Source organism: Mus musculus, chromosome 17, assembly GCF_000001635.26.
Source record: "Mus musculus strain C57BL/6J chromosome 17, GRCm38.p6 C57BL/6J".
Classification (NCBI taxonomy): Eukaryota; Metazoa; Chordata; class Mammalia; order Rodentia; family Muridae; genus Mus; species Mus musculus.
In genome coordinates, this window is record NC_000083.6 from 23641733 (window position 1) to 23666340 (window position 24608).

Here is a 24608-nt window from a genome sequence, read left to right on the forward strand (position 1 = left end):
ATCCATTTTCCAAATCAGCTCTATCTATAAACCCCTTTTCTAGCACCACCCATTTTCGGAAATCATTTCTTCAAACGAGGTCAAACCACATCTCACGGGTAGCAATAGCAAACAGTAACCCAGTGATCTCAGACTCTCTTCTAGGCTGCTTGAGAATGAACGGGCAGGGGGACGTTCTTTTCCTTGTAGCTACTGAAGATTCTCCAAGCTCCCTCTGCCTTCTTATTTAACTCCAGAGGGGAGCCCTCAGTATACTCCCTGAGCTCGGCTACTGCCACATCCCCACCCTGTCTCCCCTGCACCACATGCAGCAAATGAAGGAAGTTTAAGACCAAACCAGAGCTGAGCACGAAGGCCTGGCAACTGTATCCCATCTACTCAATGGGGCTAAAACAGGAGGACCACATGTTCAAGGCCAGCCTAAGCAACAGAGTGGAATGCTCACCCTCACAATAAAACTAACAACAATCTTCCTGTCCTGGCCGCCATCAGAGAGCAGCAGCCATGGCCCTGCGCTACCCCATGGCCGTGGACCTCAACAAGGGCCACAAGGTGACCTGTGTTAGCAAGACGAGACACTGCAGGTGCCACAGGCACCTCACCAAGCACACCAAGTTCGAGCGGGACATGATCCGGAGGTGTGCGTGCGGCTTCATGCCCTACAAGCGGTGAGCCATGGAGTTGGTCAAAGTGTCCAAGGACAAGCGTGCACTCAAGTTCATCAAGAAGAGGGTGAGCATGAAAGATCCTGACAGAATGTAAAAGGTCACAGAAGCTCTGAAATTGGCAAAATAGATTTCATTGTTAGCAGAACTAGCTTCACTGATTTAGAAAAATAGAGGCGCACAATGCTCTGGCCACTCCTTGAACCCGTGTGTCTGCCAATGTTTTGACCATTCCTTGAACCCATGTGTATGCCCACTGATGAAGCCCATTGCCAGGTGTTTGTGTTATTGGTTGCTGAGAAAGAATCGAAAAATCTCCCTAGCAACCACAGCCCGGCCAATCCTGAGTTGCTACACCTGCACCAGACTCTTTCCTTGTACCCCTCCCATACCCATTTCTTGAGAATAGATATTGTTTAGATCTGGAAATCCCCTACTCCCTCCTTCTCCTTTCCCCTGTGAGGGCCTATAAAAACTGGGACCCCTTTCCCTCTGGGTCGACTCCTCTATCCCTGCATGGGATATGAGTCATCCCCAGAGCTCTGGCTTTCCTCAAATAAAGCCTCATGTGGTTTGCATCAAGCTTGGTCTCTCGTGAGTTCTTGGGGGTCCGCTATTATCCCAAGACTTGAGTGAGGGTTTCTCTTGTGAGGTCTTTCAAGCACGCACATACGCGCCAAGAGAAAGCAGGAGGAGCTGAGCAACGTGCTGGCAGTCATGAGGAAGGCGGCAGCCAAGAAGGATTGATGAACCCTCCCCCAATAAAAGATGGTTCCTACAGTTAAAAAAAAAAAAAAACCACTGAAAACAAACCCTGCACCCTGCAATTCAGATGAAGTTGCTCTCTGCCTTTGAGCCCCCCTTGCCTGGGTTCTTTGGAACAAACCTCTTCCCAGGTCACCTGATCAAGTTCTTGCTTGCCTAAGCCCCTCTTGAGATGTAGGCACCCCCAGGCAGATGAACTTGTGCCTTGTGCCTGTCACAGTTCTTCTGCAGTTGCTGAGATGTTTTCCTGTGGCTGTGTCCTATTTGTGATCGCAGTTTATAAGCTCATGGGACTTATTTCAGAGAGGCCTGCTCAGCTGGACACAGTAGTACAGACCTGGAATTCCAGCTCAGGCTGAGGCAGGTGGGTATAGAGTGTTAGGCTAATCTGTGCTACTTAGGAAGACTGTCAACAAAAACAAAATAGCCCTTTACCCTAATCAGACTAGTAGCTCTTAGCATCAGAATGGCCTCATCTGATGTAATTTTGCATATTGATGTTTTTTCTTTATTTCGAATGGGGACCAGATTTGTTCTGTCCCTGCTGCACTGGAGCCTGACAAAGACTGGCCAGTGAGAGTCCAAGGTCTGGGCTGGAACCTGAGACCAACATCTTTAACTTCTTGCAATTTAGGCACTCCCTGCGGTTTAAAGACTCCGAGCCATGCTGGGCAGTGGTGGCGCACGCCTTTAATCCCAGCACTCGGGAGGCAGAGGCAGGCGGATTTCTGAGTTCGAGGCCAGTCTGGTCTACAAAGTGAGTCCAGGATAGCCAGGGCTATACAGAGAAACCCTGTCTCGGGAAAAAAAAAAAAAAAAAAGACTCTGGGCCAATCATAGAGGCAGGCTTGTCCCGCAGCGTGGTGGGCTACCTACCCATTTGTCCAGTCTCAGGTAGTCCGGCAAATCTCTGCATGACTTTGATTGCATCCTGCAGTTTCTCAAGACTCTGCATCTGGGCGTGGACAGGATCCGCCGGTGGCAGGTAGCCATAGCGAGTCAGCCATTCCTAGATCACAGGATAGGATTGATGAAACTCTAAAAGGATGGGGCTTTCCCTTCTCACTATTTGAAAGTCCTGCCCTTCAGGGTAGGCAGAACCTCAGCTCCTAGCCCTGAATGATAGAACCTATCTCCCTTATACACACAATCATGGCCCCTATCCCCCAGCCCTGAGTTTGCCACCTTTATAGAACCAGCAGATGAGGCCCCAGCTTCCCATTTTAGCTCCTTTTCAAACTTCTGAATCTCAGCCACCAAACCTCCTGATAGAGACAGTATTCCAGAGCTCCAAGAGCCCACCCTCAGTCACTCTTCAGAACATTTGAAGCCAACCCCCTCTTCCCTTCAGACCAGAAGTCCGCCCCCACCCCCCCTTTCCTTTTACAGGTTCTGTGTGATCCCAGTTGCGGGTGGACCCCAGCTCACCACGCCCATGCTCACGACCTTCGCATCGGGATTCTGAGCGCGCACCGGCAGCAGCGGAACCAACAGAAGCGCCAGCAACGGGAGACCGAAAGCCGGCAGCCTCAAGATGCGTTCAGCTTGGACGGACCGCGGAGGCACGCGAAGAGGCCCTGACTCCCGCCGCCGTGGAAGTCTGGAGGAGGTCAGGGACCCGGTGCAGATCCAGGGAGCCGACACAAGGTAGTAGAGACGGGCAGGAGAGATCTGGGATCCTGGGAAGCACATCACGGGCTGAACGGCGATAATCGAGGGTCCAGGTGGCGCTGGGGAGTGGGGGTCCTGAGAGCGTGGAGAAGGCTCAGGAGGGGACAGAGGTCCGGCAAAGAGGTCCCCTACTCCTGTCTCCTCCAGGTCCAGCCTGGGCGAGGCGCCAACTGCCCAATATGCTAGTGGGAGCCTGGATGAGGCGGGGCTCACCCAGAGAAGCGTTAAGGGCGCGGTAGGGGAAGTAGCCCAATCTTCCAACGTCAGTGTCCAAGAGGAGGGTCAGGGGCTCTCCCTGTTCCCCACCGGCACGCAGGGACTCTCCTATGAGCTTAAGGGCCAGCTACAGTGGGGCAAGCCGGCTGACAAGTCCTCTACTCCGCCGTCTCAGTCTAAAAGTTTCTGTTCCCAGATCCATGCTCTGTCGCAGGGCTCTCTTCTGCTTCCTCAGGACCGCGGGCCGGGGGCGGGGTGGCCGGAGCTCCCCTCCCCCCACGCATCCTGCCGCCCTGCCGGGGGACCCCAGGCTGCCGGCCGTCTGAGCTCCGTAGCTTCCTTTCGCCGCGGGATCCTAGCCGGGCCCAGCTGTGCGCAGTATGGTTGCCCCGAACCATTGTTCCAACCCACCCAGATGTATGAGCCTCTGTTTTGAGCACAGAGCTCTGGCACCTCTAGACTCTAAATTCAGGTCCTGTTCCCATCTCAAAGTCCCCCCACCCCTCTCTGGACTAAGTTTAGGGTTTTTTGTTTATTTGTTTGTTTTGGTTTTTTTGGGGGGTGTTTGTTTGGTTTTGGGGTTTTTTGGAGGGTGGGTGGGCGGGTTTTTTTGGGTTTTTTTTGTTTGTTTGTTTGTTTGTTTTTGGTTTTTTTCGAGACAGGGTTTCTCTGTATAGCCCTGGCTGGAACTCACTTTGTAGGCCAGGCTGGCCTCGAACTCAGAAATCCGCCTGCCTCTCCCTCCCGAATGCTGGGATTAAAGGCGTGCGCCACCACGCCCGGCCGGACTAAGCTTTTTAAATCCAAAAATCTGCACACCAGGAGAAAAGCAAACGGAAAAAAAAAAAAAAAAAAAAAAAAAAAAAAAAAAAAAAAAAAAACACAATCACTGAGGAAAAGTTGAGGACCTGCAGAGCCTCCTCTCCAGCTAGAGAAACGCAGAGTACGAGATCTGATTTAGGTGAACAACGGTTGAGAGCACTCAGGAGTAATCAGGGTTCAGGCTGCGGGTCAGAATGGAAGGAAAGTGGTGAAAGGAATGTGTTGACTGCTCCGGGCCTGGAGCCACAGGAGGAGCTCCATTTGCATCTTAGACAAAATAAATCGTGGGCAGGATGTAGAAGCTGCAGATGTAACTTGGTATCCTGTATTCTTCTGCAGAGCTGTGGACAAATACCGCAGTCTGGGTGACTTAATACAAAAATTCGTTTTCTCACGGTCCTGGAAGGTCCAGGAGCCAGCGCTCGGTTTCTCCTGAGACCTCTAGGCATAGAGAGTGCCACGTCTCTTCACATGGTCATATCTGGATCATGACACCCCTGGTATGTCTTCCCCAGACCTTGAAGTAAACACATTACCAAGCAATGAGAATTAGAAATTCAGCATAAAAATACATAGGACATCCTCTGACTTTATTTTTTCTTTTATTTTTTTAAACCTTTTATTGATTCTCTGTGGAGTTTCACATCGTGTACCAAATCCCACTCATCTCCCCGTTCCTTCATATCTGCCCTCCACCCTTGCAACCTACCCCCAAAAGAAAACAAAAACCAAACCAAAACAACAACAACAACAAAAAATGTATTAAAAAACCAAACCAACTCGTCGAGAAAGCTGTAGTGTGCCACTGTTTTCTCACAATATACCCTTTTGTCCACACATTGCAAGTGTTCATTGCAATGAGTGCTTGCTTTGATTCAAGGCCCCTGGCTGCTGCCACACCATCAATACCAGATCCTCACTGGGACTTTTTTGAGACATCCTGTTACAGTCCTGTGTCATGGAGTTCCTGCAGCTTTGGATCTGCAGGTTCGGCCCCGTCATGCACTCCAGCAGTTCATAGATGAGGTAGATGTTGAGATGCGCCAACTCCAAGCCCTGGATCTGGGCCTGGGCGGCAGCTGAGCTGGTCAGCCAGCCAGTTCTCCCACACCCACACCTCCTCCAGGGTGAGCTCTCCAGCACTGCCCTGGCTACCTCACCCAGTATGGGCAAGGGCCAGAGACCGCTCCGCTGTTCTCATGCACTGGAACTGGCTCCCCTGAGCTACTGCCACCAGAGCCAGGCAAAATGAAGGGCCTCGCTCTCAGAGTTCCTCAACCAATGAGGGGTGGGGCCAGCTCTGCCCAGCCCTTGAACATCCACATGGTCCCAGGCGGCACCCCAGACCAGGGGCATCCAAATTGTCTCTAATGGTAATATGAGCCATAGACATCAACACAAACCCCTGCTGCTACATGGCTACAGATGCAGACTTGGCCGTCCGCAGCAGCAGGAGCCATCCGTGATTTCACTGTGGTCTCAGATGGAAGGGCAAGCTACTTATATCAGGCTGCCTCTCTCTCCACCCTCGAGTCGGCAGCTCTACCTCTCTTCATAACGCACAGCTGCTCCTCTTCTCTTTCTCTCCCATCTAGCCACCACGTACTTCCACAGAGTGGAATAAGTGGATAAGCCGTGCAGCAGGTGGGCCTTTGGGTGTCCTCTATCTGCCTACACCACTTGTCATGGCTTCAGAAGAGCCTTGGGGTATCCTCCATTTACCCATGCCACGTGGCAAGGAAGCTGGTGGGACTGTGGGTACCTACAGCCTGCCCATGCCTCCTGGTAGCTGGCTGGTCTTTTTTTTTTTTTTTTTTTTGAGACAGGATCTCCCTGTGTAGTCTTGTTGACAGAGATCTGCTTGTCTCTGCCTTTTAAGTGCTAAAATTATAGATGCCACCATGACTGGCCGAACCCTTTTTGAAGATTTACTTTATTTTTATTATTATTTTGTATGTGTGTGCCTATGTTGTAGTGGGGTGCCCACTGAGGGCAACAGGGCATCAGATTTCCTGGCAGTGGTGGTAATGGTGGTAGTGGCAAAAGCCTTTACTCATAGCACTCTGCAGGCAGATATCTGAGTTTGGGACCAACCAGATTTACAGGGTAAACCTGGGCTACATAAAGAAACCCTGTCTTGAAAAGCCAAACAAACAAAAAAAACCTAAATTTTACTTGGTAGCCTACTCTGTATGATCTTGAGCTCATAGCAATCCTCCTGCCTCAGCCTCTGGAGATTACACGTGTGCACCACTATACCCATCAAGGAATGGCTTTTTTTTTTTTTTTTAGATTTTATTTATTATATGTAAGTACATTGCAGCTGTCTAAAGACACCAGAAGAGGGCGTCATATCTCACTATGGATGGTTGTGAGCCACCATGTGGTTGCTGGGATTTGAACTCAGGACCTCTGGAAGAGCAGTCAGTGTGCTCTTACCCGATGAGCCATCTCACCAGCCCAAGGAATGGCTTTTATTGAACCTAGGTGGTGAGGCTGTGGCAGGAGTACTCTGACTCTGAGGAGAGGTAACCAGCCACGTGGCACTCATAGAAATGAATAAACGGGTTATTTAAGTTACGAGCTCATCGGAGAATGAGACAAAGTCTGTGGCCTAGGAATTTATTTAAGTCTCAGAGTCATTATTTCAGGAACAGGGAAGTGGATGGGAAAGTCCACAGATATAGTGAGGAAGGCACAAAGTTTTAAAGCTGTATCAGCAAATAAATACTTTGGTTTTTGGTTGTGATCTTAGACTTTAACAGCAGAGCCATCTCTCCAGTCCTCAACTAAACAATTTTTTAAAAGGCACTCGAGGTAAGTAGGTATTGTCCAGCATACCTGTATTCCCAATTCCTAAAAGTTGGAGGCAGAATGATCAAAAGTTCAAGGTCGGGGCTGGAGAGATAAGAATGCTCCCCCATAATTCAAAAACTCTGTAGGTGAAGGTCAGAATTTCATTCCCAGCTCTATGTCGAGTTAGAGGTCAGCCTGGGCCATGTGAGACCCTGCCTCAGGAACAAGCTACAAACAAACACAACAGTCGGGATCCGTATTGCAGGGTGAGAATGGAGCCCTGTGCTCAGGACTTATTTTGTGGTTGATATTAGACAGCTCTGAAGAGTCAGCCATCTTTTATTATTTTTGTTTAAGATTTTATTTATTTATTATATGTAAGTACACTGTAGCTGTCCTCAAACATTCCAGAAGAGGGCATCAGATTTCATTATGGATGGTTGTGAGCCACCATGTGGTTGCTGGGATTTGAACTCTGGACCTTCGGAAGAGCAGTTGGCGCTCTTAACCACTGAGCCATCTCTCCAGCTCAGAGTCAGCCGTCTTGAAGATGAAAGACAGCTGCCAGCTCCTTGCCACTTAAGAGGTGGCATCTAATCATCACCCTGTACTGATCTAGCCAGCCAGCGCAGACAGCAGGTGTGGGTATGGAGAAAACTTCCATTGAGTTTGCCACAAACACCACCCCCACCCCCTAGCACATTCTGCCTGCAAGTTCATCAAGGCAGATCTGCCAATCTCACAACTGTGAGAGAGAGGTTTTAAAGAACCATTGATCTAGGCCAGGCAGTGGTGTCACACGCCTTTAGTCCCAGCATTTGGGAGGCAGAGGCAGGCGAATTTCTGAGTTCAAGGCCAGCCTGGTCTACAGAGTTCCAGGACAGCCAGGGCTACACAGTGACTCTGGGACTTTAGGTGTGATTTGCCTATCATATGAAAAGCTTTGCAGCATACCCTAAAAAAGGAAGAAAGGAAGAGAGAAAGAAAGGTTGTTGAGCATCTAGGTTGAGATAATTACTGTGCAGCAAGGGATCCTGGGACCCTCCCTCCCCGCCCCTTAACTCCACCTTTGTGTATAAGACACAGTGAAACTCCCTCCCGTGTGTCCATAGAGATGGCCACTAATTATTGTCTTTGGGTTTTTGTTTTTGTTTTCTAGAATGTAGCCCTGGCTGTCCTGGCACTAGCTCTGTAGACCAGGCTGGCCTCAAACTCTCTGCCTGTCTCCCCCGTAATGGGGCTAAAGGTGTGAACCATGACCACCCAGCTATTGTCTTTGTTTTTGACACAAGGGTTCTTGAAGACTAGGCCGGGCTCAAATTCACCATGGATCCAAGGGTGGCTCCTGATCCACCTGCCTGTCCTCTCAGGTGCTACTATTACAGGCCTGTGCTCCCACGGCTGATTTTATGCAGTGCTGGGAACAGAACCCAGGACCTAGTATATAGTTAAGCATATATGTTTAAATTATTGAAAATATGAAGAACCCAGCACCCAGGGGACAGAGGGATGCCAGATTCATCTGCATAGTCATTTTCAGGCTACTGAGACCCTGCTTCATAAAAGAAAGAAAAGGGGCTGGAGAGATGGCTCAGTGGTTAAGCGACTGCTCTTCTGAAGGTCCTGAGTTCAAATTCCAGCAACCACATGGTAGCTTACAACCATCTGTATTGATATCTGACGCCCTCTTCTGTGGTGTCTGAAGACAGGTACAGTGTATTTAGATATAATAATAAATAAATCTTTAGACCAGAGCAAGCAGGGCCAGAGTAAGTTGAGAAACCGGAGGGAGCAGGCTTGACCAGAGAGATCAGAGGTCCTGAATTCAAATGCCCAGCAACCACATGAAGGCTCACAACCATCAGTAAAGCTACAGTGTACCCATACACATTAAATAAATAAATAAACAAACAAATAAATAAATAGATCTAAGAAAGAAAGGAAGGAAGGAAGGAAGACAGACAGACAGACAGACAGACAGACAGAAAGAAAGAAAGAAAGAAAGAAAGAAAGAAAGAAAGAAAGAGAGAGAGAAAGAAAGGGAAGCATAAGGAAAGCTGCCTGTTCAATGGTAGAAGAACCAATAAATAAACCGAATCTTAAACACTGTGTACCTCTGCCCAGCCACTGATAGACACAAAGTAAATCCAAATGGATCACTCTGAATCTAGAGGAAGAGAAAGGGAGAGGGAAAGAGGGAGGGGGAGGGAGGGGGAGGGGGGAAGGAGAGGGGGAGGGGAAGATGGAGGAGGAAGAAGAAAGATCTTGAAAAATGTGAATGGTACTTCAGGCTCCTGCCTTTGTGCCTGTCAGGAAATTTGCAGGCCTGACATTCCTGGGACCATCTGAAGACTGACTGCGTGTTAGGTTAAGATATGGTATTCATTTAATCAGGGTTCAGTCTGTCAGGTGTTCTGAGAGCATGATTAGGAAGAAGTTCTTAGCCAAGATTCACATCTTTAATCCCAGCACTGGGAGGAAGAGGCAGACAGATTCTGTGAGTTCGAGGCCAGCCTGGTCTACAAAGGAAGTTCCAGGACAGCCAGGGCTGATACACATAGAGACCCTGTCTTGAAAAAACAAAGAGAGAGAGGAGACAGAGAGACACAGAGAGAGACAGACATGCATGTGCGTGCATGCGCACACACAGAGTGGTGAGGAGGGAAGGAGACAGAGACAGAAAAAGAGAGAGGCAGAGAGGAATAAATCTTTGTCCTCTGGAGAAATGAGCTAAAGCAGACAGTGGTCTACCCAGAATGGTGTGAGCACATGATACACAGTTCCTAGTCTGAGGGAAGAGGTAGGCTCCATTGCACAATTCCACAGCCTCTTTAATTTGAGGATTTTCCAACCTACTGATCCGACTGATTCACGCAACAATCATGAGTGTTAGAGCATCCTAGTCTGTTCAAGAAGCCAGCCTGAGTCATAGCTCATTCAGTAAAGTGCACATTCGTGGAAAAAGCAGAGCCTAAAGTGCCACATCTGTAAAGTCAGTGATGGATGCTGGACAGACATAAGTACATCCCTGAAGCTCGTGGAACCGGGGAACTTCCGGTTCAGCTAGAGACCTTGTCACAAAAACCACAGATGAATCCTGGTGTGGTGAATCAGACTTTCACCACAGCACTTGGGAGACAGATACAGGTGGATCTCTGTGAGTTAGAGACCAGCCTGATCTATAAATCAAGTCCCAGGCCAGTCAAGGCTACACAGTGAGACCCCCGCGCCCCTTAAAACAAAACAAAATACCCACTAAAAACAAAAATACAAATGAAAGAAAAGATGAAGGAGCTGGAGAGACAGCTCAATGGCTAGGAGCTGGGGAGATGGCTCAGTGGTTAGGAGCTGGAGAGATGGCTCAGTGGTTAGGAGCTGGGGAGATGGCTCAGTGGTTAGGGGCTGGAGAGATGGCTCAGTGGTTAGGGGATGGAGAGATGGCTCAGTGGTTAGGAGCTGGGGAGATGGCTCAGTGGTTAGGAGCTGGGGAGATGGCTCAGTGGTTAGGGGATGGAGAGATGGCTCAGTGGTTAGGAGCTGGAGGGTTGGCTCAGTGATTAGGAGCTGGAGAGATGGCTCAGTGGTTAGGAACTGGAGGGTTGGCTCAGTGGTTAGGAGCTGGAGGGATTGCTCAGTGGTTAGGGGCTTGAGTGCTGGCTCAGTGGTTAGGAGCTGGAGGGTTGGCTCAGTGGTTAGGAGCTGGAGGGTTGGCTCAGTGGTTAGGGGCACTTGCTGCTTTTGCAGAGGATTGGAGTTCAGTTCCCAGAAGTCACGCTAAGCAGTTCACAACCACCTGTAACTTGAGCTCCAAGACATCCAATACCCTCTTTTGCCTCTTCAGGTACTACTCTCATTCATGTGCACGTACACATACACACATACATATAAGTAAATAATAAAAATGTTTTTAGAAAAGGTAAGGGGGCTGGAGAGATGGCTCAGTGGTTAAGAGCACTGACCTCTCTTCCAGAGGTCCTGAGTTCAATTCCCAGCAACCACATGGTAGCTCACAACCATCTGATGCCCTCTTCTGTCTGTGTGTCTGAAGACAGCTACAGTGTACTCATATACAAAAAATAAATAATACTTTTTTTAAAAAAAGAAAAGGTAAAGGATTGAAGAAAGCCATGTAACATTGACCTTTAGCCTCCGTACGCATGCTCATGCGTGTGCATATACATATGTGCACACACCCACAAAAAGACCTGCATACACAGTTCATACTCAAATACAAAGAGAGAGAGAGTCAAACCCAAAGGCCCACATCCTACCTATAACTTCCTTTAAAAATGCTCACTTGGCTCAGTGGTTAAGAGCACTGACTGCTCTTCCAGAGGTCCTGAGTTCAAAACCCAGCAACCACATGGTGGCTCGCAACCAACTGTAATGAGATCTGATGCCCTCTTCTGGTGTGTCTGAAGACAGCCACCGTGTACTTACATATAATAATAAATAAATCTTTAGAAAAAAATGCTCACTTGGGGCTGGAGAGATGGCTTAGTGCTTAGAGTGCTGACTGCTCTTCCAGAGGTCGAGTTCAATTCCCAGCAACCACATGGTCACTCACAACCATCTGTAATTGGATCTGATGCTCTCTTCTGGTGTTCTGGTGGTTGCCAGTGGTGGCGCACACCTTTAATCCCAGCACTTGGGAGGCAGAGACAGGCAGATTTCTGAGTTCGAGGCCAACCTGGTCTACAAAGTGAGTTCCAGGACAGCCAGGGCTATACAGAGAAACCCTGTCTCGAAAAAAAAAAAAAAAAAAAAAAAAAGTTGGGCATAGCTCTTCTTAATCTCAAAAGGGACTCAGTTTCAGTTCCCATGATGGCTCCTGACTGCCTATAAGTCAGTTTCATAGGATGTGATGCCCTTTTCTGCTTTTCTGACTTCTATGGGCTCCTGCACACTTGTGGTGCACATACATATACTCAGGCACACACACACATTGAAGGGGGGAAAAAAAGCAATGTGCCAAGCTCTATAGAGAATGGTAAGGGTCCTGAGAACCAGGCAGGCACTAGGTGGTGCTCTGAGGTAAATAGATGAACACAGGCAAGGAAAATTCCAAAAAAGCAGAGGCAAGCAGAGACTGATGTCACCACAGGCATTGTTGGCGCACGTTTCCCAGAGAGGCACAGGAAGTGACCAGAAATCACAGTTTCTGTCTCTCTGTGTATGTGTCCTTCCCCATCTCTTCCCCTCCTCCCAGTCTCTCTCCCTGCTTCCCACCTTCCCTCCCTCCTTTTCTTTCTTCTTTCCACCCAGGCTGACCTTGAACTTGTGTAGCTGAGGCTGCTCTTGAGCACCCTGAAGCTCCTGCCTCTACCTCCCATGTGCTAGAATTGTGGGATGTGCTATTACACACATGGCTTTCTTGGAGGACTCTAAGCATTCTAAGTAGGAGAGTGTATCTGCAAATGAGAAAAAAAAAAAAAAAAAAAAAACTGATGGCCTAACTGGAAAAAGCCCTCATGAAAGAGAAATGGAAACCTATATTTCTCCTAAAGGGGAAATAAAAAGGGATCTGAATGCACTGAGAAAGGCTTTGTTGAGTTTTCTTCTGAGTCAGGGTTTCCTGTAGCCCTGGCGTGGCTTTGAACTACGGCTCCTCCTGCTTCCACCTCGGCAGGTGCTGGGATTACAGGTTATGCCACCACGCCTGGCTAAGGAAGGTGAAGGACGAAGCTGGGGCTCCACTGTTACTGGAGTGGGGTTGGCCATCGACAAGACTCTGGCTACAATCAATGATGACTGACCTGAGGCAGGCAAAGGCATTACTCTAAATCACCAGCGCTGGGTTTCTCAGACTCTAGCAGTCTTTATCTGGAGCCCAGAGATCTGAAAGAGCAGAGCTCTGCCAACTGGCTCTGGGCAGACAGGCTGGAGGGGCTCAGCCTTCCTGGAGATGCCTGTGGCAACTTCTGGGTTTCAAGTTTAGGAACCCAGCCAGGGTGTCCTTCCTACTTCTTCAGGAAGCTCTCTGGGCTTGTGCCCCGAGTCAAGAAGCCTCAGGGCACAACAAACAGCTCCTTGCCCAAGTTCCAACTGTCATCAGAGAAGTGGCCCAGCTTTGAGTACAAAGGGAGTGCCCAGGGACCTGAACCTCTCAGAATTACAGGCTCTAGCCCTCAGGGTCCCAGGCCTCCCTCACACAGAGGAGGCGCTGCTCTATGGCATCCCTCTGACAGCAGGTGACAGCAGGTGACAGACACAGGCATGAGATACCAAAAGACTCCAGAGTCCCATCTGTACACTCTTCCTGAGTAGATGGTTCTGTCCACACTGACACATCCTGGACAAAGATGGGGAAAATAAGGGGCTGGTGAGATGGCTCAGTGGGTATGAATTGAATGCCCTTCTGAAGGTCCTGAATTCAAATCCCAGCAACCACATGGTGGCTCACAACCATCTGTAATGAGACCTGATGCCCTCTTCTGGGGTGTCTGAAGACAGCTACAGTGTACTTACATATAATAAATAAATAAATCTTTTTGTTTTTGTTTTTTCGAGATAGGGTTTCTCTGTGTTCCCTGACTGTCCTGGAACTCACTTTGTAGACCAGGCTGGCCTAGAACTCAGAAATCCGCCTGCCTCTGCCTCCCGAGTGCTGGGATTAAAGGCGTGTGCCACCACGCCTGGCTAAATAAATAAATCTTAAAAAAGAAAAAGAAAAGAAAATAGGGGGCTGGGTGTGGTGGCGCATGCCTTTAATCCCAGCACTCGGGAGGCAGAGGCAGGCGGATTTCTGAGTTCTAGGCCAGCCTGGTCTACAGAGTGAGTTCCAGGACAGCCAGGGCTACACAGAGAAACCCTGTCTCAAAAAACCAAAAAAAAAAAAAAGAAAGAAAATAGGGGCTAACTGTAGCAGAAGACCCTACCCATCTGGTACTTTGATCTTAGACCCATTTTACAATGAAATTATCCAAAGTTGAAAGGAACTGAAGATGTGTGAGATATCCAAAGCAGGAGGAAGCAAGGTGTGATCTGCGTAGTCCAACAATGGCTGCTCACACTGGAAAGGTCTGGAAGGTCTGGAAAGCATTCAGTCCAGGAGGCTGGATGTCTCAACAGTCCCAACCTGGTACCGAAGGCCTGGAGGATTTCTGCACAGCAGCCGATCTTTAGTTTATGTTAGAACCCAGAAGCTTGTTCTAATATTGGTGAAGGATTGCCTCAGCAAGAGGATAGATGAAGCTGCCAGCAAGAATGAATGCAAGCAGGCAAAAAGGTATGCTTTGTTGTTGATGGTGATGATGTATTATTTGTTTTTTTTGTTTCTTTGTTTGCTTGCTTGCTTGTTTTGAGACAGTGGTTCACTATGCAGCTCTGGCTACCCTGAAACTTGCTCTATAGAACAGGCTGGTCTCAAACTTCCAGAGATCCTCCTGCCTCTGCCTCCTGAGCACTGGGATTCCTCAAAATACTTTTTCCCATACCAGGACAGCATTTCTCTATGGAACAACCCTGGCTGTCCTGAAACTCAATCTGAAGAAAAGGCTGGCCTCAAATTCACAGAGACCCACTGGCCCCTGCCTCCCGAGTGCTAGAATGAAAGGTGTATATACCATCATACCTGGCTTAAAATAATTTTTGAAGGGTGCTAGCAACATTAACTCAATAGTCGAGACTCTTGCCTCTATTTGTGAGACCCTGAATTCAATCTCTAGTACTAAAAAAAAAAAAAAAAACCAGTCTGTTGAACAGAGGTGAATATAGGAACATGATTATTGTCCATGGAGTTAAAGAAAAACTTGGAGTAGGAGTCAAAGTTGGAAAGAGCAAGAGGATGAAGAAGATGATGGACGACTTGGGTTTAGAAGGATTTCCCCCTTGTCTACAAAGCATCTCTCCCATCACAACACAACTCGCTCTTCTCCCCTGCCCAGGATTTTGAGGTTGAGCCTCATGTTGTAGCCCAGGATAGCCTAGAACTTCCTACATAGGCCAAGCTGGACTGAGTTCAGCTGCTGAGTGTGTGTACTATAGGCATGCACCGCTCTGCCTGAAAATAACTTCCCTCTTCTAAGAAAAAAGGTGAAATGCAAGGCTGCAGAAACTTGTATGTCTTGGGGTTTGAGTCAGGGTCTTACTATGTAGATCAGGCTGGACTCAAGATCACTATTCTATAATGTCTGCCTCTCAGGGGTAGGCTTTGAAACAGGTTCTTGTGGACATATGGAGCAAATTAGCTATATATAGGGACAGCATTCCTTTCATCTCCTTGTCTTTGATATAGCATATATGATGTCATTGTGTTAGCTAAATACTACTCTATAATTGCAAAAACATATTGCAGCTACTTTCTTGACACTCTGAAAGCATCTAAGTAATTTTTAAGAATAAATTATCAGTGCCTTCAGTGTGAAATATTTCATACAAAGGTTTTAAGTTCTCCCCACAATATACTCATTATTCATAGATTCCATACATGTCATAAACGCCTGAAGGCTTTTGGACCAAGGTTTGGAACCAATGCCTTCCCTGTCCAGTTGCCCATGTGGAAGAGAAAGGCTGTTTCAAGACTTGCCTGGCTTCTAGGTGCCCAGCAGAGCTTGACCAAGGCACTGTAAGTTCTGAGAAGGCTTCCCCAAGAAGGAGATTCCCTCCATCCACTCGATCCATTAGGAGCTATTTAGATGGAGAGGAGGTGAGAATAGGATAGAAGCTGGGCCTGGACCTCCAGGAAGCTGGTTTGCTTGTGAGCACCACTGAAGAGCACGGGAGGACTGCTGAATGGTCCCTCATCTCCAGCTACTCCAGCTACCTCAGGGTCTCCCTGGAGATACTTCATCTCTACTGCCCTGCTTCTTCCAGATGAGTAGGAAAAGTGGGGGTAGAACTGGAAGTCTCCAAATGTAGGGGGCCCATAGCTAGGTGCAGAGGTGGTAACTACATTCAGAAGTCCACAACTCTGGTGCTGTAGAGACTAAAATAGGAGAATTGAGAATTCAAGGCTAGTCTGGGTGATATAGAAAGATTCCACCTTTAAAAAAAAGAAAAAGAAAAGAAAGAGAAAGAGAAAAGAAAAAGGGAAAGGGAAAGGAAAAGAAAAAGAAAAAGAAAAGGAAAAAGAAAAAGAAAAAGCACGTATGGGACCCAGTGCTAGACTAGTGTGAGGTCTATAGGTACCCACAAACAGTTGACTTTACATCTCACATCTGGGCTCCTCACCTATCCCTGTGGTGACCTCATAGGTTTGTTCTGAGGGCGAGAGACAATGGAATACAGATGAGTCACCAAGCACAGTTCTTCATTGTCACTGAATCTTTACACTCCTGCAAGCCAAGAACTGCTGTAGTCCCTACTTGCAGAGAAGGAAACTGAGGGCCACACGGATTAGTCAGCTGATTGACACAGACACTCATATCTGGCCAATAGCCACACTGGAATTAGAACTGAAGCCACGTGATGTCAGCACCCATGGACTGAGATCCTTTGTTCTACTGTTTTATTGGTTTGCTTCCAGTTCATAGATCCATGCTCCCTCCCACATCCGGGGTGTGCTGTGAGCATCCCAGAGGGAGGGCTGTAGTCTCATCTTGTCCAGATGAGCTCAGCACCTGCCTAACTGGAAGGCCTTTGCCAAAGTCAGCTGAGTGGGGTGTTCTGGGCCGGGTCCAAGAGACCGGCCATTGGAGAGGATGCTTTGCTTGATTTTCAAAGGGGTCAGGTACACAAACCAGGCCTTGAATACACAGAGATAGATCCTCCTGCCTCTGCCTCTCAGGCCATCACCTGCCAGTCTTGGTTTTGGTTTGGGGGTGGTTTTTTTTTGGGGGGGCGTTGTTTTGGTTTGGTTTGGTTTTGGTTTTGGTTTTTTTGGGTTTTTTGGTTTTTCAAAAACCGAGCTGGGTGTAGCCCTGACTGTCCTGGATCTTGTGCTGTAGACCAGGCTGGACTTGAACTCAGAGATCTGCCTGCCTCTGCCTCCCAAGTGCTGGGATTAAAGGTGTACGCTGCCACCACCTGGCCTACTTCCTACTTCCTTTTTTTTTTTTTTTTTTTTTTTTCGGTCCTGAACCCTAGCCAGAGACACACAGAGCAGATACTCTCAGGAAAGCTGAAGATGAGAAATGTAGCTTAGTAGGAGAGCTCTTGGGTAGAATGTAGAAGCTGTGGGTTCAATTCCAGCATCTCTCCCTCCCCCCTCCTCTCTCTCTCTCTTTCTCTTTCTCTCTCTCTCTCTCTCTCTCTCTCTCTCTCCCCTGATTATGTATATACCCTTCCTACTTACACTCAGCTGGTATTCTGGTAGCAGCTTCCAATCAGCCTAGAGTGAGTATTTACACCACAGAAACAGGTAAATGTATCAAGTTCACTTTCCCCAGAAACCCGTTGTTAAACCCTTGCCAGCACACCTCTTTTCCAGAGATACATTTGTCCTCTTTATCAGGCCTGGAATTCCTGTCCTGTGCCTCAGGAAGCCCTGGTGTCTAGAATTATGAGGAGCCACAAGGCCAGTGCTGGGTTTCACTTTGTGAGCTGATCTGACATCACCTGTCTTGGCTCCTGTCCCTTGATACCATGGGCCTTGCTGGAGCATGAGACCCAACTCTGCAGAAAAAAAGAACTGAGACCCCACCTCTGGAGCTACATGGACTCAGGTGTGCTTCGAGGCAAGCCACCTTAGGTGCCAGGGAATCAGTGTCTTGTATGCAGCACGGAACTATTAATCCCAGCACTCAGGAGGCAGAGTCAGGCAGATTTCTGAGTTCGAGGCCAGCCTGGTCTACAAAGTGAGTTCTAGGACAGCCAGGGCTACAAAGAGAAACCCTGTCTCCAAACAAACAAAAAAGAATAAGATGCTAGGGCTGGTGATACCGTCGGCTGGTCGAGTACTTACCTAGCACACACCAGGCACGGATTCAAACCCCAGCACAGCATAGGCTGAGTGTGGGGTGGTACATGCCTGTTATCCTACGACCAGGAGATGGAGCCAGGAGCATCTGGAAGCTCAAGGTCCCCTGTTCTTTAGTAAATTTGAGGCCATCCTGTGACACATGAGACCCTGTCACACACACATCCCAAAAATGGCACCGCACACATTCACTGTACATAACTGTGGGGGTTCAAATGAGAATGCCCCCTCCTGTAGGCTCGTACATTTGAATGCTTTGTCCCCAGTTGGTTGAACTGTTTGGGAAGGATTAGGAAGTCAAACTTTTTTGGAAGACATGTGCCAAAGAGGTAAGCTTTGAAATTTTAAAAGCCCATGCCAGGTCCTTGCTCTCGTTCTTGCTCCCCTTCCTGCCCATGTATCAGAGGTAAGCTCTCAGCTACTGCTCCAGTACAAAGCCTGCCTGCCTGCTGCCATGCTCATGGTCTCTAACCCTCTGGAGCCATGAGTCCCCAAAATAAATGCTTTCTTTTATAGGTTGCCTTGGTCATGATACTTTGTCATGGCAATAGAAAAGTAATTAAGACAATAACAAACTTGTACCCCAAACAAAGCCGGTGGCTTCCCTGAACCTCAGCTTGCCCTTCTATAAAATAGTGTGTCAGTAGATGCTGCTTCCTTAGGGTGTTACAAAAGAAAAAAAATTACTATAAAAGGGCTTTCTTAGTGGAGGGCTTACCACGGTATCCTTACTAATAATTTCCTATCACAAGGGCAAGCATGAAGAATAAGAAGCTGACTTCTTTGCTCAGCCTGTAGATCTGCACATAGTAGGTGTTCAATTAATGTTCCCAGTAAGAAGCAAGATGGATCTTTAAGAGGATGGATGTGACATTCCTTTGACAGTGCCTAGCCATTCCCACCACCAGGGGGCGTCCCAACCCCTCCCGCGGCACCGCCCCCTCACCTGTGCAAGCTTGCACCTGGCACCGCCTCCGGAAGAGGACTTGGGGATCGGGGAACCTCGGAGGGAGCCTGGTGGCGACAGGTGAGAGCCTAGGGGGTGATGAGGGCGGGACACTCAGGTTTTGGGCATGGTTGGAGAGGACCGGTCGGAACGGTAGGATGGAGATCGGGAACAGCCTCTAGGGACTCTGGAAGTAACTCCGGGATGCCGGACACCTGCCGCAAAGAGTGATTATCATGCTTGCCCTTGTGATAGGAACGGGTCGGAGAACCCACTGGGTCTAGCCCTAGGACAACTAGACTGGGACATGTGTAACACCTGGGATTTTTCCGGCCAGCTGTACTTGGCACCTGTCGAGGGGAGGGGAACAGGTGCGCGTGGGCTCCGGGGTGAGTAGGGGGCGGGGACCCTCCCGGGGTTGGCATGGAGAAACCAGAGTGTCAGGCCTTTTCTCCTGAGCCCCTGAACCCTTCTCCCTTGGCGGCCCTCGTAAAGCACAGGGCTCCCGTCCCCAGGGGCGGGCCGGGAAGTAAACAGAAACCCGAAGTGGAGGCTGTGGCGCGCTGGCTGGCACAACCTGTTACCTCGCCCTGCGCTGGGTCAGCGCCAGGGCTCAGGGAAAATGGGGGTCTGCGGATGAAGGCTCCTAAGTCAGGAGGGGTAAAGGCAGGAATACCTGAGTCTTGATAAAATTAGGATTCCGGAGATTCCACTTGGAGTCCAGGAGAGGGACGCGATGCCCATCAAGGCTGACAAGGCTAAACCAAGTCTAACGCACTTGGGTCCTGAGAAAGTAGACAAGGATATGGGAAGGCAAAGAGCTAGAAATCTGAGTTTCTGGAAAGGGAAGGAGTTGGATCCCTGTGGCTAAAGGGTCAAGACACAGCTGTCCCCACTGGTGAGAGCCTGTACTCTCTGGATAGGAAGTTGGTTTCATCCCTAAGACTGAGTCTACGTGACCCTGCCATTCTAGGTAGGATTAGTGCCCAGGTGGTGAGGGACTGGGAAGAGGAGCAAGGTCTGTCATTGGGTTGCTTGTGGCACCAGAGCGCTGGGACAAATCTTCCCTAGGGCAAAGAATGTGTGACAAAGGCAGGAGGCAGGAGGTGAGGGCAAGATGGTTGGTTTCATTCTGCTTCCAGCCTCAGTCTACCCTGAGGTCATTAACGGAGCTGGGTGGCCCACATGGATCATTAACCCTTGTCGGCCCAGGCTGCAGAATTGAAAGGCCACTAGGGGGCGTGCCCGGGGGCTGCTGCCGAATGGCTATGTTTCAGCAGCAACCTATCTTCACAGATGTGAAGGCACCATGGACTCCCCTGGTGAGCCAAGCTTCCCTTCCGGGCTGCTCTCAGGGGGTGCTTCTCCTAGTGGCGATGAAGGATTCTTTCCCTTTGTGCTGGAGCGACGAGACTCCTTCCTGGGAGGAGGGCCAGGGCCAGAAGAACCAGAGGACCTAGCCCTGCAACTGCAACAGAAAGAAAAGGACCTGTTGCTGGCTGCTGAACTTGGCAAGATGCTTCTGGAACGCAACGAGGAGCTTCGGAGGCAGCTGGAGACACTGAACACTCAGCACTTGGAGCATGAAGAAGTGAGTTGGCCTGGGGCAGATGGGGGGTGGGCAGGGCTGGGGTGAACAGGAATGAGACCCAAGCAAGGAGAGGCGAGAGACATGTGGGCAGAGTGATGCCTTTCAAACAGATCGAGGCAGGGAATCCATGGGAAGTATACATGGAATCCTGTAGTCCCAGCACTCTAGAGTTCGAGAAAGGCTACATAACAAGACCTGTCCCCAGAGAAAAAGATCCAGGCATGGCTTGGGAGGCAGAGAGAGGCAGGAAGATCTAGATTTCTGTGGGTTCAAGGCCAGCCTAGTCTACATAATAAAACCTTGTCTCAAAAAAAGAAAAGAAAAAGAGAAGGAAGAAAAGAAGAAAGAAAGAGAAAACACATACAGAGAGAACTCACACATACATACTAATTAAAAAAAAAAGATCTAAAAAGAGAAGAGCAGGCTGGGAACTTGGTATGATGGTAGAATTCTTGCCAAGTAAACACAAACCTGTATCCAGCCCTTGGAAAGTGGAAGCAGGAAGTTCAGTAGGGATCAAGGCCATACTTGGCTACATATTGAGTTTGAATCCATCTTGGGCTACATGAGACCCCCCCAAAAAGAAAGAAAGCCAGCAAGAACTCTAAACTGAAGGTGTAGTTCAGTAGCAAGGCATTTTTGTAACCCATGCAGGGCCTTGGGTTCAGTCCCCAGCACAGCAATGTTTCATAAATAAATATCTCAGGCTGGATGTGATAGAACACACCTTAATACCAGGATCCCAGGAGGCAGGGGCCGGCAGGTATGTGAAGCAAAGCTGATCTGCATAAGCCCCAGACCTTCCAGGACTATTAATGAGACCCCCGTCTCAATAACAGATAAACAATTTAAGGACAAACAGATACTGTGTTCAGATCCCTGTCTGTCTCTGGGACCCTGGTACAGTGTTGGTCCTCTCTAAATCTAAAGGCTCGCTCATCCACAGCAACGTGGGAGCCACCACCAGCCTGCGCACAGCTAAGGACTCCTATGCACCCCTCCCTTTATTCTTGTCTAACTCTGGGTTGCAGGGTCAGGTCTTCCCTCTGCCTGGTCTGTTGTCCGCCCCACTCTCACCCTGGGGCTCACACCTGTAAGTGCCCTCCTGTACCCACATTGTAGACCTGGCACTCTGCTCTCAGCTGACCTTGGTAGCCAACTGCCCTGCACCATCCCCACCAGGCCACCAACCAGATGTGCACATAAATGGTGCCCAGGTCTCTGTACACACCTGTAAGCCTCTTTGAATCTTCTACACCTGGTTCCGAATTTCTCATCCCATATTTCACACTTTGTAGCTTCAACGCTGGTGACAGTGGCCATGGCTCTGCCTCAGACTCTGCAGTATCCCCACCCTGGTCACAGCTTTCCTGGATCTGTGACTCTAGTAGCCGATGAACATTAAAAGTGCAGTCAGGCTGGGCACGGCAGTGCATGCCTTTAATTCCAGTACTTGGAAGGCAGAGGTGGGTGGATCCCTGTGAATCCAAGACCAGCCAGATCTATGAAGCAAGTTCTAGGACAGCTAGGGATACGCACAAAAACCTGTCTCAAAAAAAGAAAAAAGAAAGAAAAGGAAAGGAAAAAAGAAAAAGAAGAAAAGAAAAAGTAATCATATTGCTTATGACTTAATCCCTGAACCACAGCTGTCATCAGAGAACTGAAATTCCTCACCATGGCCTAAAAGTCCAGGGAACTTGTGGTCTCTAGTGTCAGTGACACCATCCCTCTTTTGACAGGGTCTTTTTCAGTTCCTTCAGTGACGCAGGCCTGCTCCTTAGGGCTTTTACATTTGCCTGCCTGCCCCACTTCTGAGTCAGGTTTGCTGTGCAACTCAGGGCTGGCCTTAAACCCATTGTCCTCCAACCTTTAGTTTTCCAGATGTCGAGACTGCAGATGTATGCCTTTGCTCCTGGTTTGCACTGGCTGTTCTGCTTGCCACCCCCTTTCTGGTTGGCCCCCCTTGCTCTGCAGGGGCCAATGTAAACATCAACGCCTCCTTAAGTGAACCCCTGTTCTGCTTCCTCCTTCTCTCACTTTCCTGAGTCTTCGATAGCTCTTCCTCTATGTCTCTCTCTCTCTCTCTGAACTTGCCTGATTCAGATATGTGTCCATTACTTTTTTTTTTTTTTAAATTTATTTATTGATTATATGTAAGTACACTGTAGCTGTCTTCAGACACTCCAGAAGAGGGAGTCAGATCTCGTTACGGATGGTTGTGAGCCACCATATGGTTGCTGGGATTTGAACTCTGGACCTTCAGAAGAGCAGTCGGGTGCTCTTACCCACTGAGCCATCTCACCAGCCCTATGTGTCCATTACTTGTGACCCTCTGCCAGTGAAGGTCTCCTTCAGCTCTTAAGAGCAGAATAGAAGGAACAAGGGAAATATTGACTGGGGATGATAAATGTCTGTAGGAGTTGAAGGACAAAGGGCTTGGAGGTGTTAAAGGGACTTGCAAGATATTAAAAGGACTTGCCAAAACCATATAGTGGTAGCAGAACCAAGCACCAAGCAGTCTCTTATTGCCCTAGCAATATTGAGTAAGAGTTTGGCTACCTAGCTTGGGGTCCCACGCTTCCAGCTTCTGACCCAGTTTCCTCCTTTGAGGAGGTTGATGTTCTCCCTCTAGTGGCTGAAATGAAGTAATGCAGATAGAGAGCCAGCAAAGTACCTGGCAGAACACCTGCTCATAATTAGCAACTGCGGTCAGAGTCACTTGGCCCATCCCTTCCTGCTGTAAGGCCTCAAGAGACAGTGAGCCTCCCAGACTTGTCTCTCTGCTCGTGCTGGGCACCTTAGTGTGTAAAGTGTTCGTCCCCCCGCCCCCCTCCTTAGGCCTGGTCCAACAGGTTTGGGGAAGGGCAGATTGAGGGGTGGGCCTCTGGGTGAGACAGCCCAGGATTAATTAGAGGGAGATGGGAAGAGGGGCTGGGCCAAGCTGGCCCACAGAAGTTCCAGGAGACTTCAACGTGCGAGAGGCCATGGGCCGGGGCTTAAATTCTAGCAGGCTCAGACGCAAAAGTCGGTTACAACTTCGTGTCCAGAAGCGCAGGCAGCAGCAGGAGGTGAGTGGACATCAGGGCTATGGCTACCAACACTGCCTGTGTGAGCCTACCTATTTGGTCTGGAGTCGTCTTCCTAGCTCTCTCTGGGTTTCATTTCACTCCTTCTGCCTCTCACTGACTTGCTTTTTTTTTTTTGCTTTCTTGTCTGCCTTAGACAGACTGGCCTCTTTCACGGGTAATCTGGGTGTCCCTCCCTCCATCTCTGTCTCCGAGTCTGCTCCCATCTTAGGTCGCTTCGTTCTTTCCCCTCCACACAGAGGCTACAGCAGGAGAATCATGAGCTCCGTCGAGGACTGGCTGCCCGGGGTGCTGAGTGGGAGGCCAGAGCTGTGGAACTGGAGGGAGATGTGGAAGCCCTGCGGGCCCAGCTTGGCGAACAGCGGTCAGAGCGGCAAGACAGTGGTCGAGAGCGGGCGAGGGCCCTTGGTGAACTCAGCGAGCAAAACCTCAGGCTGAGCCAGCAGCTGGCCCAGGTGGGATGGCCCTGGCCCCTGGAGAGATGGGGATTGCTGCACAGGTCCTCAGTTAGTTAGGGGACAGGTCAGTGGATAGGCTGGGTTGGTGTCGACTCCAGACCGTCGGATGGCTCCATTGTCAGCCCCCTTCCCAGGCCTCCAGGACTGAGCAGGAGCTTCAGCGGGAGCTGGACACCCTTCGGGAGCGGTGTCAGACTCAGGCCCTGGCAGGGGCAGAGCTGGGAGCGAGGCTGGAGAGTCTACAGGCAGAGGTGAGTAGCAGCAGGAGCTCCCTGAGACTGGCCCAGGCAACCCCGTGCCCCAACCTCTGCCTTATCTTTCACATCTGGCCCCAGAACCAGATGCTGCAAGACCGCAGGCAGGACCTGGAGGCCCAGATCCGAGGCCTTCGTGAAGAAGTGGACAAAGGGCAGAACAGGCTACAGACCACCCATGAGGAGTTGCTGCTGCTTCGTAGAGAGAGAAAAGAACACAAGCTAGAGGTGATCAGAGGGGCTGGGGGAGGGGCCAGCCAGCTGGGCAAGGACCTTGGGACTCTCTGGGAGATGTGGGACTGGACGCTGAGGGCAAGTGGGACCCAAGAAAGTGTATAGAACAAAGGACAGGCACTTTTAAAGTACATCAGACAGCCTGGCAGGTCAGGAAGAAGGCCAAGGCCAGAACTCAGGACAGAAAAGTCTGGGGCTGTGGACTCGGTGGAAAGGAGTGAAAAAGAAGGATAGTCTGAATTCAGA

At 49.4% G+C, this 24608-nt stretch overlaps 2 protein-coding genes and 1 pseudogene across 6 annotated transcripts in view; 2 read left to right on the forward strand and 1 right to left on the reverse strand.

Moving 5' to 3' along the window:
- Nucleotides 1–3537, reverse strand: part of Mmp25 (matrix metallopeptidase 25) — a 16955-nt gene extending 13418 nt beyond the window's left edge. For 2 of the 3 annotated variants that reach the window (NM_001320258.1, NM_001033339.4), the window contains exons 1-2: nt 2859–3537; nt 2307–2439 (exon numbers count right to left, since the gene is read on the reverse strand). Coding sequence is in view for 2 of the 3 variants with exons in the window: in NM_001033339.4 (NP_001028511.1) it covers nt 2307–2439; nt 2859–3122 (397 nt within the window). In the remaining variant the exon portion in view is untranslated. Of the gene's footprint in view, nt 1–2306; nt 2440–2615; nt 2703–2858 lie in introns of those variants that run through there. The other variant, XM_017317466.2, reaches the window with a different exon arrangement.
- On the forward strand, nt 469–1445 carry Gm7773 (predicted gene 7773; annotated as a pseudogene).
- The window catches only part of Bicdl2 (BICD family like cargo adaptor 2), a 24017-nt gene continuing 2281 nt past the window's right edge, over nt 2873–24608 (forward strand). Inside the window, exons 1-6 of one of the 3 annotated variants that reach the window (XM_030249622.1) lie at nt 2873–3077; nt 18679–18820; nt 20036–20330; nt 23656–23871; nt 24009–24125; nt 24210–24356. In XM_030249622.1, the coding sequence (XP_030105482.1) occupies nt 20049–20330; nt 23656–23871; nt 24009–24125; nt 24210–24356 (762 nt within the window). In that variant the 5' untranslated portion in view covers nt 2873–3077; nt 18679–18820; nt 20036–20048. Of the gene's footprint in view, nt 3078–18678; nt 18821–20035; nt 20331–22830; nt 23399–23655; nt 23872–24008; nt 24126–24209; nt 24357–24608 lie in introns of those variants that run through there. The other 2 variants (NM_153784.3, XM_006523985.4) reach the window with 2 other exon arrangements.